General features: G+C 46.8%; 1 protein-coding gene across 3 annotated transcripts in view; it reads left to right on the top strand.

Annotated features, from left to right (window-relative positions):
- The first annotated feature begins 67 nt into the window (after positions 1 to 67).
- ERCC3 (ERCC excision repair 3, TFIIH core complex helicase subunit) overlaps positions 68 to 14,886 on the top strand; it is a 30,147-nt gene continuing 15,328 nt past the window's right edge. Inside the window, exons 1-10 of one of the 3 annotated variants that reach the window (XM_086362169.1) lie at positions 68 to 172; positions 524 to 729; positions 1,368 to 1,604; positions 3,958 to 4,007; positions 4,428 to 4,563; positions 4,745 to 4,909; positions 5,328 to 5,532; positions 6,362 to 6,676; positions 11,512 to 11,696; positions 13,751 to 13,953. In XM_086362169.1, the coding sequence (XP_086218295.1) occupies positions 145 to 172; positions 524 to 729; positions 1,368 to 1,604; positions 3,958 to 4,007; positions 4,428 to 4,563; positions 4,745 to 4,909; positions 5,328 to 5,532; positions 6,362 to 6,676; positions 11,512 to 11,696; positions 13,751 to 13,953 (1,730 nt within the window). In that variant the 5' untranslated portion in view covers positions 68 to 144. Of the gene's footprint in view, positions 391 to 523; positions 730 to 1,367; positions 1,605 to 3,957; positions 4,008 to 4,427; positions 4,564 to 4,744; positions 4,910 to 5,327; positions 5,533 to 6,361; positions 6,677 to 11,511; positions 11,697 to 13,750; positions 13,954 to 14,886 lie in introns of all 3 variants that reach the window. The other 2 variants (XM_086362177.1, XM_086362180.1) reach the window with 2 other exon arrangements.

Genomic DNA, 14,886 nt, shown 5'->3' with positions numbered 1-14,886 from the left:
CAGCTACACTCACACCAACCGAACGCCCCGCGGCGGGACTTCCTGGGAGGTGCCCGGAAGAGCTTCCGGTGTGAACAGGAAGTCCCTCCTAGAGCTGCCGCCGCGGTAGGCTAGGGGCGGTGGTAGGTTGCAGCGGGCGCAGTCATGGGCAAGAGAGACCGCGCCGACCGCGGTGAGACGTGGCGCGGGCGTGTTTCGGGGTTGCTTGCACCCGCCGGCCCCCTCATCCTGTGTGGTTGCTGCTTAGGCCTTCTCAGAGGCGGTAGACCCCAGAGTCGCTCGCGGCCGGCGCATGCTGTCAGGACTGGCCGCTGGACTGGGGTCGACCCCGACCTCCGGAGAGCCCTGCAACCGGGCTAGGTGGGCACCGTGAGGGAGAGGACTCCCGAGGTGCACAGTGGCTCCGGGCTAGGGGTGGTTGGCGCTGGGGAAGTCTGGTTCCCCCGACCTGCGACTATTCAGTGCGGGGGGAGCTCAAGGCTCCTGCAGGGCTCACGTTGTGTGTCCTTGTTAATATCTGCAGAGAAGAAGAAGTCCAAGAAGCGTCACTACGAGGATGAGGAAGACGAGGAAGACGACGCCCCTGGGAACGACACCCAGGAAGCTGTTCCCTCCGCGGCCGGAAAGCAGGTGGATGAGTCCGGCACCAAAGTGGATGAGTATGGAGCCAAGGACTACAGGCTGCAGATGCCGCTGAAGGACGACCACACCTCCAGACCCCTCTGGGTGGTAAGCACGCCCACAGCCAGCGGCCAAAAGTTGGTGGGGCCCAAACAGAAATGCAGGATCGTGCGCTTCGGAGCCCACTGAGAGCGAGCTTTCACAGTCACGGACTGAAACAGCCGAGATAGAATGAGCGTGTTCGCTCTCATGTGCTGGCGGGTCTTGGGCTTCCTTCCTCACTAACCCCTGCTTTTACTCTCATTCTCTCTCCAGTTCTGCCGCGTGATTGGAAATTACTTTCATCTATGGAGTAGCGGCATGTATTGTGTAACGTTTTAATTCCTCTTGGAAAAAATTAATGAGACATTTGCTAGGCAGCTTTTTTGCTCAACTTGAAGTAATTAATGTTCTCCATTCATTGGTCATCTAGCCAGACAGATAGCCAGTAAGGTCGTTCGTTGGCTTTTCCTGTGAAGACTAGTGGGAAGCAGCTACTGACTCTGGAAACTTTGTCTTCTGTTCTCTCTACTCCTTGTATCTGATTAAAGTAGTAGCAGGCCCTACAGTTGACTGAAGATGTGCTTACAAAAGTATCCCTGGTGTTGGTTTTCTGGGCAGCTTATCCTTTCTAGATAATGATGTGGAAAAGAGTCTAATCATCTCATTAATTTCCTTGACTGTTGTGTCCATTTGGTGTTTCTCAGGCTCCTGATGGCCACATCTTTTTAGAAGCCTTCTCTCCAGTTTACAAATACGCTCAAGACTTCCTGGTGGCTATTGCAGAACCGGTGTGCCGACCAACCCACGTGCATGAGTACAAACTAACTGCCTACTCCCTGTATGCAGCTGTCAGCGTCGGGCTGCAGACCAGCGACATCACGGACTATCTCAGGAAGCTCAGCAAGACAGGAGTCCCAGAGGGAATCATTCAGTTTATTAAGGCAAGTGGGGGCTAAGGTTGGCTCTTTTGCCCTCCTTCTTAATGTAGGAATGATAGGGACAAGTGCTGTACATCATTAGCCTGTGGCAGTCAAGAAAATGCCATTCAGATTCAGTGTGGGGAGCAGAATAACCAGTCACCCTGGCTGCTGCTCTTCTGGATCCACTATTGTGTTTTGCTGAGGCTACACTTCCCATGAGCTGCTCTTAGCCAGTGGGTACTAACACAGTGGGTATTCAGGCCCATTCTGGCCCGGGTTATTTGGGAATACAGCCCAAAGTGTGGCTGTTACAGACTGAATTGTGCCTCCTCCAGAATTCACATCTCAAGGACCTACCTAACTTGTAATATGATTGCATCTGGAGTAAGGAGATAATTAAAGTTAAATGTGGTTAAAAGGGTAGGGCCAACAGGATTAGTGTCCTTATGGGAAAGGATACCAGAATGCTTGTATGCTCTTTCTCTGCATTTGTACAAGGATGAGGTAATGTGAGCACAGACTGAGAAGGTAGCCCTCTACAAACCAAGAAGAGAACCTTCACTAGAAAAGAAATTCCTGGCCTTATGATCCTGGACTTCTAGAAATAAGTTTCTGTTTGTTAAACAACTTGGTCCAGGGTGTACTGTGTGGTAACATGAACAGACTAGTACAGATGATAAACTTCACTTAAGTCTGAGAGACAGGAGACCACTAGTCAACAACTTCCATTAGGCAGAGTCAAAAAGGACTTCATACGTGAAAGAGGAAAGAGCTCTCTGTGACGAGCACTTGGGTTCTGAGAACATGCTTGGGTTCTGAGAGATGGTGAATACCCTTCAGAAGAGATGGACGGTAGCTTTCATTGCCTTCTGCTGGTCAGTAGGCAGTTGGATTCGGATTCCAGGTCTGGAGTGGCAGAAGATGAGTACCACAGGCGTCCAACCCAGCACAGAAATGAAGCCAATCTCAGAGAAGCTGGTGGGAGCCCTGGAGAGACTTCTTTTCTTGTGATGTGCAAGGGTACCTTGGGAGAGGGGCTTGCATCTTATAAAATGAGCCTGCTTCAGTTCCCCGGCTCTTCTCAGTCTTGGCTGGGAGCTGCCTGCAGGAATGCGGGTATTGGTTAGTGCAGCGGTGGATTTAGAGGGCAGTAGTGGAGGCAGGCAGCAGCCCGAGATCTGAGTTGCAAATTTTGTGGCCACCACATTTTCTCTGCTCATTCCATCCTAAAGATTGTTGGGAACTTGGGAGGATTTTCTACCATTAAGAATCTTACATCTAGTTGAAGAAATGGGAATCTTGGCAAGGAGGCTGGAGGCTTTGTGTTTAATTTTTGCAGCACACACTTACTGAACACATATTCTGCCAGCTTTGGGGGTAGCTTTGTGTTGGGGGTAGCGCTGGTACAGTGGGATGAGTCTCTGGATTAGGATGGGGCTTCTCGAAGTGAAGAATAAAGAGAAAGGGAAAATAACAGAAAGATTTAAAGCAGCATTTTATAGGTTAAGGTATGTGCATCAGAATTAGCCAGACAAGAGGGAGGTTTTGCTCTCAAAAAGTAGAAGCTACACAAAGAGACATGACTGAAATGGACTCAGCATGCACACAAAGGCACCAAAAGGTGTGCAGTGAACAATTTATCTCCACTTACCACTTTCTGTAGTGGTTTTGTATTTTATTCTTATCTTTTCTTGACTAGATCAACTACTGATTTAATCTATTTTCACTTCCCCACCCCACCCTGCATCATGGGCATGTGGGATCTTAGTTCCCTGACCAGGACTTTAACCCTGGGCCCTCTGCAGTGAGAGCCTCCGGTTCTAACCACTGGACCACCAGCGAATTCCTGCTATTTTCAATGAAAAAAAATTATTTCTATTGGATTTATTTTACTTGAAGTAGTTTTACTGTTTGTTTGTTTTATTTCTTCAAAATTATTTTTACACTTTTATCTTTAATTTTTGTCCTTCTGTTTCTTTTGGGTTTTTGTGGGTAGTGGTGTTTTTTTAACCTGTAGCTTGAGTTAGATACTTAGTTCATTAATCTCTAGTCATCCTTATTGGTAGAAATATTTAAACATATGTATACCTACGGCTGATTCATGTTGTTGTATGGCAGAAACCACCACAATATTGTAAAGCAGTTATTTTTAATTGAAAATAAGGTAAAAATAAAGTAAAGCTTAAAAAAAAAGTAGAAGCTAGTAGAAAAAGCTGTATTTAGACAGATCTACCCCTTCAGGATGGCACATTGGATTTTCCTAAAGTAAAATGAACCCTCCACTTGGCTGATAGGTAGTAAAATGCGTCCAGTAATGTTGTGAGTGCCCTGCATGTGGCTGATTTTGCCTGTCTGGTGTTCTCACTCCTTGCAGTTGTGTACCGTCAGCTATGGGAAAGTCAAGCTGGTCCTGAAGCACAACAGGTAAGGGGCTCCGTGAAAGGCCCACCAAGGCGTTTTCACCCTCTGCGTATCAGCGGCAGGAAGCTAACGTTTGTGGAATGTGCTCTGCACTAACAACTACTCCCCAGAGTAAGGGGCTAAAGGGAATGAGTGAAGCTGTGTGGCCAAAACTGTTCATTCACTGACCACTGTGTTCTCCTAGCAGTGTAGCTGGGGTTCAGATCCCTGCTAGTTTGTCTTCAAAGTGGGGCTTTGCCAACAACCCTTCTGTGTTATATCATGACCAGTAGCTCATCACTCAGCTTTGGCAAAGGGATGGGGAAGGGTGGATGTGGAGAGAAGCCGGAGGCCACTATCCCCAGACCATCTTAAGAATGCTAAATGGACTCTTCTGCAAATTCTGTCCTGGTCAGTAGGCTTCTGCTTCCTCCCCTTTTATAGATACTTCGTTGAAAGTTCTCATCCTGATGTCATCCAGCATCTTCTCCAGGATCCTGTGATCCGGGAGTGCCGCCTGAGGAACTCTGAGGGAGAGGCCACCGAGCTCATCACCGAGACTTTCACAAGCAAATCTGCTGTATGTGGTCTCCTAGGTCACCCTCAGGGGTTGGACACATCCAGGATTTTAGCCCTCAGGTGCTTTTAGTCCAGCATTTGCAGCCTCGTAGTCCTGTAGCTTTCTTGCAGCTTTGACTGTTGCTTGGTAGCAGTAGGGTTAAATGTTTTGTGCAAGTCCAGATCCTGCCTTTCTCTTTCAGATTGCTAAGAGTGTTGAAGGTAGCGGTGGGCCCTCTACTTCCCGAGTGACAGATCCACAGGGTAAATCTGACATCCCCACAGACCTGTTTGATTTTTATGAGCAAATGGACAAGGATGAGGAGGAAGAAGAAGAGACACAGACAGTGTCTTTTGAAGTCAAGCAGGTTAGTGAACATAACCCCTCCTGGTTGCTTCTCTAAGCGGATGTCAGAAGCTGGTCTGGCCCTGCCTGGACTGCCCATAGTTTGTGTGAGAGGAAGGAACCCCTGTCTATCTCCAATGTACTGTGGCATCATTCTTCCTGATGAAGTTATATCTGAGTGTCCCATTCTTCCCACTGGTGGGTCAGTGAGAAATGGTGTCTGCGGGGCATTTTGGTAGCTGATTGGATTTAATTTTGTTCATTACCTTAGTTTGGGGTCCTTTTCTATGCTTTAACCCAGTTGTTATCAAGCAAGATCTGAAATGGCAAAAAGTCTAGGTTAACTTGTTTTTTTATTGTTAGGTGTCTTAGGATATGTGTTGCTTCTGAGCACGCTTTGGAGTTAACAAGATTATGAAACCTTCATGCTCACTTTCCAGGAAATGATTGAAGAACTCCAGAAACGTTGCATCCACCTGGAGTACCCTCTGTTGGCAGAATACGACTTTCGGAATGATTCTGTCAACCCTGATATCAACATTGACCTGAAGCCCACAGCTGTCCTTAGACCTTATCAGGAGAAGAGTTTGCGGAAGATGTTTGGGAACGGGCGTGCACGCTCCGGGGTCATTGTCCTTCCTTGTGGTGAGTGACTGAGTGAAGGAGGTGGGTGGGCTGCTCTCTCTGCATCTGTCCTGAGTCGTGTCTGGTCTAGCCTAGGTTCTAGGCTGGCAGTCATAGTAGACTCAGCTGGAGCCCTGCCCCAGACTCTAGAAGGTGCACTCTCTCAGGAAGGGGCCTGCACCTTCATTTTTTTTTTTAAGCTCCATGGGTTACTTTGAAGCACATCCCTGGTTAAGGAAGAATTGCTTTTTAAAGGAACAGCTTGAGTTTTAATCTTGATCTTCTCATGGTGGATGGTGGTGAACTCAGAAGCCCCTGGAGTTTCACCTTCCTGTGTCTTTGCCAGTAGCAGTGTTCACACTACCACATTCCTGAGTGCTCAGCCCAGTTGATTGTGTGATCTTAGTAGCCATCTTTTACTCAGTCCCTCCGAAGGTGGTCCGTGTGTTGGGTACACTGTACCCTAGCAGCACTGCTGTCCCAGGGTCTTGGGCAAGTTGCACCTTAGATTTAGTTTTCCCATCTTTAAAACGGCAATAGTAGAGGTGTCTCTTATTCATAGTTTGTTTTGACAAATGTTGCTTTTTAAGATTTAAACAAGGTGCATATATGGTGCTCTAACAGGGCCTGGCACTTGTCTCTCAGTTTTCACATCTGTGTGTGAAGTGGGCATGCCTCCTTTTCTGTAAAGAAGGAAACAGGTTTGGAGCAGAAAAAATGCCTCAACAGTGTCCGCTGTGAGGATCGTTACGAATAATTTGGGCCAGATTGGTGTGCCGGCGAGCCTTTTTGTCTGTCCCTGTCCCTCATTTCAGCTCGGCTTGGGGGGGTTGCCCTTGGTGTCTTGTAGGTGCTGGGAAGTCCCTGGTGGGCGTGACAGCCGCGTGTACTGTCAGGAAGCGCTGTCTGGTGCTGGGCAACTCGGCCGTGTCTGTGGAGCAGTGGAAAGCCCAGTTCAAGATGTGGTCCACCATCGACGACAGCCAGATCTGCCGCTTTACCTCCGATGCCAAGGACAAGCCCATAGGCTGCTCCATTGCCATCAGCACCTACTCGATGCTGGGCCACACCACCAAAAGGTCCTGGGAGGCTGAGCGGGTGATGGAGTGGCTCAAAACTCAGGAATGGGGCCTCATGATCCTGGATGAAGTACACACCATACCAGGTAAGCAGGCTGAGAGCTGGGATGCTGCTCACCGTATGGACAGAGTAATTTTCCAGTTCTTGGGTTGAGAGAGGGGCTGCTGTGTAATACATCCATCTTGCTAGAGAAACTTTCTTGGTGAAGCTTTCAGTGAAGTAATGAGCATGTGCGGAGTGGGGGTTAGTGGTGGGTGGGCGTCCACACTGACAGTCTTCTTAGACTGGCCCAGAGTAGTCATTTAGAAAGGGATACTTTTTCCCTTCTCTGTTTTTGCACCTCAACTTATCCACTTATCCTTAACCCCTCCCCTCGCTTTTTTTACAGTCCCACAAAAACTATACTAGGAGCACAAAATAGTTCTTGCAATGTTTGTTTTATTTTTAAGACTAAAGTATTGATCCTTATCATGTTATAGAAGTTGTACTTGTCCAAGTATTGCAGGCAGCCATATCACAATATGGCTTTTAATAGCCATATTGATATAATTTATGAGCCATAAATCCATCCATTTTAAGTATATGATTCAAGATTTTTAGTAATCTTGAATTTAGTAAGGCGTTCGTACAGCCATCACCATGATCCAGTTTTAGAACATCTTTCTCATACTCACCATCACTGCTTTTCATCTTGGCCCCAGGAAATCACTGAATTGTTTTCTGTTTCTGGATACATGCCTTTTCTGGAAATATATTAACAAAATCATATATATTTTCTTATGTCTCACTTCCTTCACTTCACATAATGATGTATCCACATTGTGACATGTGCTGATGATGTGTTCCCTTTATTACTGAGTAGCAGACCAGGCAAACCTTTCTTGATAAAACAAATTAACAGTTCTGATCAGTTGAGAAGTGGAATTTAGAGCTGCTGCTGCTGCTAAGTCGCTGCAGTCGTGTCCAACTCTGTGAGACCCCCTGGACTGCAGCCTACCAGGCTCCTCCATCCATGGGATTTTCCAGGCGAGAGTCCTGGAGTGGGTAGCCATTGCCTTCTCCAGGAAATTAGAGATGACTCTGAATTAAACGAAATCAGAGGCATTTTCACATAGTGTTTTCAAAATATTGTGAAGATGGCCTTTCCATCTTTTTGTTTTCTCTGTAACGAGAACTCCTCCAGCCTCTCTGGATGTCTGAAGATGCCTGGGAGATGTTCACAGCAAGCCAAGTAGAGATGAGATGTTCACAGCAAGCCAAGTAGGGATGAGGGTCTCTCGGTCAGAAGGACACAGTCCTGAGATGGGGAAGTAGTGCCTCCATGGTCTGACCTCAGTGTAGTTCTGTGGCTGCGGAGGGCGTTGAGGGGGAGAGCAGTCAAAACTGAGTTCAGAGAGGTGTTGGGGCCAATCCTGTAGGGCCTGAAGGTAGACCTTCAGCTTGTACTCTGGGTGAGATGCCTTTTGAGACATTTGAGCCAAGGGTGACAAGATCTGACTTAACATTCTAAAAATTTCACCCCGGCTGCTGTGCTGGGAAGACACTGCAGGAAGCAAGGGTGGAGAGCATCTAGATATGTTAGTTTGTGGAATCCCAACACAAGGCTTGGAACCAGTAAGAATGAAGGTAAGCTGATTCTGGTTATGCTTTGAAGATGAACTGCACAGGTTAGATGTGGTTCTGAAAGAGAAATCAAGGGTGACTATCAGATTTTGGCTTGAGCCATCAGAAGAGAGGAGTGGATATTAGGTGGAGAAGGCTCTAGAAGGAGCAGGTTTGGAGAGAGAAGATTGGGGGTAGGCTTTCAGTTCAGTTCAGTTGCTCAGTCATGTCCGACTCTTTGCGACCCCATGAATCACAGCATGCCAGGCCTCCCTGTCCATCACCAACTCCCGGAGTTCACTCAAACTCACATCCATCAAGTTGGTGATGCCATCCAGCCATCTCATCCTCTGTCATCCCCTTCTCCTCCTGCCCCCAGTCCCTCCCAGCATCAGAGTCTTTTCCAATGAGTCAACTCTTCGCATGAGGTGGCCAAAGTATTGGAGTTTCAGCTTTAGCATCAGTCCTTCCAAAGAACACCCAGGACTGATCTCCTTTAGGATGGACTGGTTGGATCTCCTTGCAGTCCAAGGGACTCTCAAGAGTCTTCTCCAACACCACAGTTCAAAAGCATAAATTTTTCAGCATCAGCTTTCTTCACAGTCCAACTCTCACATCCATACATGATCACTGGAAAAACCATAGCCTTGACTAGACGGACCTTTGTTGGCAAAGTAATGTCTCTGCTTTTGAATATGCTATCTAGGTTGGTCATAACTTTCCTTCCAAGGAGTAGGTTTTAGACATGTTAATTTTATTGCCTTTAGACAGTCAGGCAATGGCAGAAAATGTTAGAAAACAGGCAAAAGACATGAATAGACTTCATCCAAGAGACACAGCTATTCAGTTCAGTCGCTCAGTCGTGTCTGACTCTTTGCGACCCCATGAACCGCAGCACGCCAGGCCTCCCTGTCCATCACCAACTCCCGGAGTCCTCCCGGAGTCCACCCAAACTCATGTGCATTGAGTCGGTGATGCCGTCCAGCCGTCTCATCCTCTGTCATCCCCTTCTCCTTCTGCCCTCAATCTTTCCCAACATCAGAGTCTTTTCCAATGAGTCAACTCTTTGCATGAGGTGGCCAAAGTATTGGAGTTTCAGCTTTAGCATCATTCCTTCCAAAGAACACCCAGGGCTCATCTCCTTCAGAATGGACTGGTTGGATCTCCTTGCGGTCCAAGGGACTCTCAAGAGTCTTCTCCAACACCACAGTTCAAAAGCATCAGTTCTTTGGCACTCAGCTTTCTTCACAGTCCAACTCTCACATCCATACATGACTACTGGAAAAACCATAGCCTTGATTAGATGGACCTTTGTTGACAAAGTAATGTCTCTGCTTTTTAATATGCTATCTGCTGCTGCTGCTGCTAAGTCGCTTTAGTCATGTCCGACTTTGTGCAACCCCAGAGACGGCAGCCCACCAGGCTCCCCTATCCCTGGGATTCTCCAGGCAAGAACACTGGAGTGGGTTGCCATTTCCTTCTCCAATGCAGGAAAGTAAAAACTGAAAGTGAAGTCGCTCAGTCGTGTCCGACTCTTAGCGACCCCATGGACTGCAGCCTACCAGGCTCCTCCGCCCATGGGATTCTCTAGGCAAGAGTACCGGAGTGGGGTGCCATTGCCTTCTCCAAATAGGTTGGTCATAAATTTCCTTCCAAGGAATAAGCCTCTTGTAATTTCATGGATGTAATCACCATCTGCAGTGATTTTGGAGCCCAGAAAGATAAAGTCAGCCACTGTTTCCACTGTTTCCCCATCTATTTGCCGTGAAGTGATGGGACCAGATGCTGTGATCTTAGTTTTCTGAATGTTGAGCTTTAAGCCAACTTTTTCCCTCTCCTCTTTCACTTTCATCAAGAGGCTCTTTAGTTCTTCACTTTTTGCCATAAGAGTAGTGTCATCTGCATATCTGAGGTTATTGATATTTCTCCTATTAGAATGTCTATATATATAGAATGTCTATATATATATATAAAGTACCAAATACTGACAAGAGTGCAGAGCAGCTGGAACTGTCATGCATGGCCAGAGGAATTGCAAAATGTACAGTCACTCTGGGGAGGTTTGGCAGTTTATTAGAAAATCACCATATGAGCCAGCAGTCCCACCATGGGCATCTGTTATGGAGAAATGAAAACTTAGGTTCACACAAAAACTTGTCATGTTTATAACAGCCCTGGTTGTAGTCTCCAAAACCTATATTGACCATGGAAATGCGTGTCAGTGAGGGGCTGGATGGACAAGCTGGTACGTCATTCGATAGGATACTTCTCAGCCGTGGAAAGGAAGCCCAGAGGCATCTTGCTGAGTGAAGTCAGCCAGTCCCAAGAGGCTGCAAGAGTGCGTGATGCCTTCAGTAGGACATTCTTGAAAATATAAAACTGTAGTGACAGAGAACAGATCAGTGGTTGCTGGGGCAGGATGGGGGGTGTGACAAGGCAGAGCATAGGGGAGCTTTTGGGGTCGTGGATCGGCTTGTAACCTGGTCGTGGTGGTGGCACAGTCTGCCGCTGTGTTAACATTTATAAAACAGGGTAAGCTCACTTACCCACCCTCAGGAAAAGTTCATTGTGCAGTGTACTAAGTCATTTAGTCATGTCCGACTCTTGTGACCCCATTGTAGCCCACCAGGCTCCTCTATCCATGGAATTCTCCAAACAAGAATATTGGAGTGGGTTGCCATTTCCTCCTCCAGGGGATCTTCCCGACCCAAAGTTAGAATCTGGGAATCTTAGATCTGCTGCATTGGCAGGCAGGTTCTTTACCACTAGTACCACCTGGGAATCAAAAACTATAAACTAAAAGAAAAAAAAACCCTTACAGAGAAGGTGGGTATTTGGTCAGATGGATTGGAAATTGATAAAAAGAAACATTTTCTGTAAATAACTTTGAAGTTGCTTTGTAGCAGTTCAGTTGGAGGCTGAGTTTGAAGCATTCATTCTGGTCAGCAAGCTTCAGGGTGCATAAATTCCTTGTGAGTCAGAGCTCAGTGGCATTTTAATATCCTGGATCATGGTTCCAATTGCTGTTTATGCTCCGCCCGATAGCTTAGCTGTGTGAGGGGAGCGCCAGGGCTCCCTGGCCTGGGGCTTCCTCTGAGTCACTGCCTCCTGTTCTCCCTTTCACCCCTCTTTGGAGCAGGTCTGAAAGTGGAGTTGAAGCTTTCTCACCTAGTCATTCATGACTAGAGCCAGGTTTCTGTGATCCTGTGACCCAGGGCTTAGACATGTGGTGTCCTGGACCAGTCTTAGGTCAAAGCTGTCTTTGGTACTTAGAGCATTTAAAAAGTGATGGTGTTAATGTGCCAATTGTTTCCCCAGCCAAGATGTTCCGACGGGTGCTCACCATTGTGCAGGCGCACTGCAAGCTGGGTTTGACCGCAACCCTCGTCCGGGAAGATGACAAAATCGTCGACTTAAACTTTTTGATTGGGCCGAAACTCTATGAAGCCAACTGGATGGAGCTACAGAACAGTGGCTACATCGCCAAAGTCCAGTGTGCTGAGGTAGCTGGCCTCTTCCTAATGGTCCCTGAGGGCGGGCACTGCCCTGCGGAGGGGAACTGGGTCAGGTCAATTCCTCACAGGCAGATACGCGGGTCAAGACCTGAGCAAGGGTTCTGCTGCCTTTGCAGTAGCCTCAGCCCTCCTGTGGTGTGGGCGATGTGCCATCTCAGATGTGTCAGACAGTCGCTTGTCCAGGGGCACACGGGAAGTGGTCGAATCAGGAGGCTAATCCAGGTGGGCTGGGCTCCTCGTCCTCCCTTCTGGGAGTGAGCACCTCAGGGTGCTTCTGCACGCCTTCACCCCAGAGGGATTCTTGGTTCCGTGGGAACAGCCACCAGCCACCCCCAGTGCCAGAGTCTGTTGGTTTTGACACCCACAGACAGCACATGTGACCAACGTTCAATTTCTAAGAACACATTTTCCCAGGATTGTTCTGTGATGAATACCTGCACAGGTATGTGTTAAAAATACACGTTCAAAGGAATAGCAACAGAAGGCCTTTCTGGCACTTTAAAATGACCGTCACTTAGTGGCTAGAGTAGGGTGGGCTGCGTCCTGGAAGGGCAGAGATGGGCCTCCTGGGTGAAGATGAGCAGGAGGCAGCTGTGCAGGTGGCCTTGCTCTATCGAGACGCTTGCTTACTCTCTGGGTACATCTTCATAAAGAGCACCAAAGTTATGCACAGCACTGCTGGAGTCTTTGAGGTGCCTCTTCCTGTCTGATTGCATCTCCTCTCCCTCTGCTGCTGTCTTGGAGTTTAGGTTTGTCATTTTCTTGCTTTTCTTTGTTATTTTACTTCCTATGTGCAATTCCCTAAACATTTGTTGTTTAACTTTGCTTTTTAAAAATCTTTGTTTAGTTGCTAAGTCATATCTGACTCTTTTTGACCCCATGGACTGTAGCCCGCCAGGCTCCTCCGTTCTTGGGATTTTCCAGGCAAGAATACTGGAGTGGGTTGCTGTTTCCTTTTCCAGGGGATCTATTCAGTTCAAGGATTGAACCCACATCTCCTGCATTGGCAGGCAGATTCTTTACCACTGTGCTACCTGGGAAGCCCCTTTAAAATCTTTATGTATATGCAGAAAGAATCAGGAGAGAGATATATGTGTATATATATATAGATATATATATATATAAATGTTCTTGCATGGTTTCTGATTTTTGCTTAATATTTTTATTCCTTGCATAATGCGTTGTTTTTGATTATTCTTATAGCTATAGTTCATTACTTTGAATTCCCCTGTAATATTCCACTGGACAAATATACCACAATTTGATAGCTAATGGAATATTACACAGCAGTAAAAATAGTCTTTTCTAATGTTAACAGGGGCTTCCCTGTTGGCTCAGTGGTAAAGAATCCGTCTGCCAGTGTAGGCGATGTGGGTTTAATCCCTGGGTGGGGAACATCCCCCGGAGGAGGAAATGGCAACCCGCTCCAGCATCCTTGCCTGGGAAATCCCATGGACAGAGGAGCCTGATAGCTACAGTCCATGAGGTCGCAAAGGAGTTGGTCGTGACTTAGTGATGTTGACAGACATTGGGGTTGCTAAGTTGCTTTTTTTAACAGCTTTATTAAGGTCTAGTTTATGTTCCATAACATTCACCTATTGTAAGTAAATGCTGTTCATTTATAATTTTTGTGATTTTAGTAAATGTAAAGAGTTGTGCAGCTGTGTCCTCCAATCCGGTTTTAGAGCATTTCCCCCACCCTCAAGAGTTCCCTTGTATCGTTACTGGGATGTCATTGCTAGGCTAGCCCAACACATAGAGCTGGCAAGTGTGTGTGCAGTTCTCTGTCCAAAGGTGGACAGAGCAAGTCCACCTCTGCTGTCAATACATTTTAAAATCGTTGCTATTAACATGTAAGAGGGTCTTGGTTCGGCATTGGGTTTCAGGTTTTGTTTTGTAATGTGTGTGTTTACAATAGTTTTGAGATGTAATCCACATGCCATTGGTTTTGTCTTGGTTTGTTTTAAAGCTGATTTGCCAAAGTTTTCAGTTGTGTGGTACTTAAGCTTGCATACTGACCCCTAATTCTTCCCGTTTCACAGGTTTGGTGCCCAATGTCTCCTGAGTTTTACCGGGAGTATGTGGCAATCAAAACCAAGAAACGGATCTTGCTGTACACCATGAATCCCAACAAATTCAGAGCTTGCCAGTTTCTGATCAAGTTTCATGAAAGGAGGAATGACAAGATTATCGTCTTTGCTGACAACGTGTTTGCTCTGAAGGAGTATGCCATTCGACTGAACAAGTAAGAATGGAAAAGTTAGAGTTTGCCTCAAAAGCCCAGGTATCTTCCCCACGTGAGAGTGCAGAAGACTGTTTTTTTCTCGAAGCTCTCAGGAACTTGTTAGTATCTGAAGGCCTAGTTTTCTGTTCCCAGGGACCATATGAGACAGAGGAGCAGTGGTCAGAGTCAGAGGTTGGTGTGTATAGAAAAGAGGGCCTGGTCACTGTGAGCCAAGAGAGCAAGTGCTGCCTTGGAGCTGGGCTCCGAAGGTGGGCACTAGTTGGCATCTGGAGTTTCAGGCTGAGTGGCACTGTGACTGGAGATGCGATCAGACCACATGGACTAGGGGCCGGGAAGGCAAGGCAGACGGAACCAGCATCCCAGGTATGGCCCAGCATCTAGAAAGAGCTGCTCAGGAAACAGCCGGCAGAGTCCTTGTTACAGCCTCACCCAGATACTACTGAAAATTTGAAAATTTCCTGCCAGGTAAAGAGGAAGAGGCCTGTGCTTCTTTACACAGTGATACAGGGCTTCAGGTGCTGTGAGTGTAGCAGAAGACAAGGCCCTCCGGCCTGAATTTTTATGTCGCTGGGAGGGATGCATACAGGCAGCTGCTCTTCACAAGCTGTGATTTAATCATCACCTCAGCCGCAAGACATGATTGTGTTAGTCTCATAGACTAAAAACTGGGACACAGACTGAGTTTCTCAGATTTCTAAAACTGTGCCTTATTTAATGTAGGAAATATTTTATGTTTTATCAAATTAACATAGGCCGTCAAGAAAACTAGCAATTCCTTGCACCTGTCTTCCTAGTCAAAATTCCTTGTTCCCCAAAGATGGATACTTTCAACTCTTTTCTGTATTTACCTTCATATTTCTAAGTAATAATTTATATAGCAATTTCTTGATGATTGATTATAGAAATTGGTTATTAATTTCCTACCATGGGAGC

The sequence above is a fragment of the Bos grunniens genome, chromosome 2 (genome assembly GCF_055505025.1).
Source record: "Bos grunniens cultivar Pamir isolate PY7600 chromosome 2, Bosgru_T2T1.0, whole genome shotgun sequence".
Classification (NCBI taxonomy): Eukaryota; Metazoa; Chordata; class Mammalia; order Artiodactyla; family Bovidae; genus Bos; species Bos grunniens.
The sequence above is the reverse complement of the archived record's forward strand: the minus strand, read 5'-3'. Positions and strand labels throughout refer to the sequence as shown.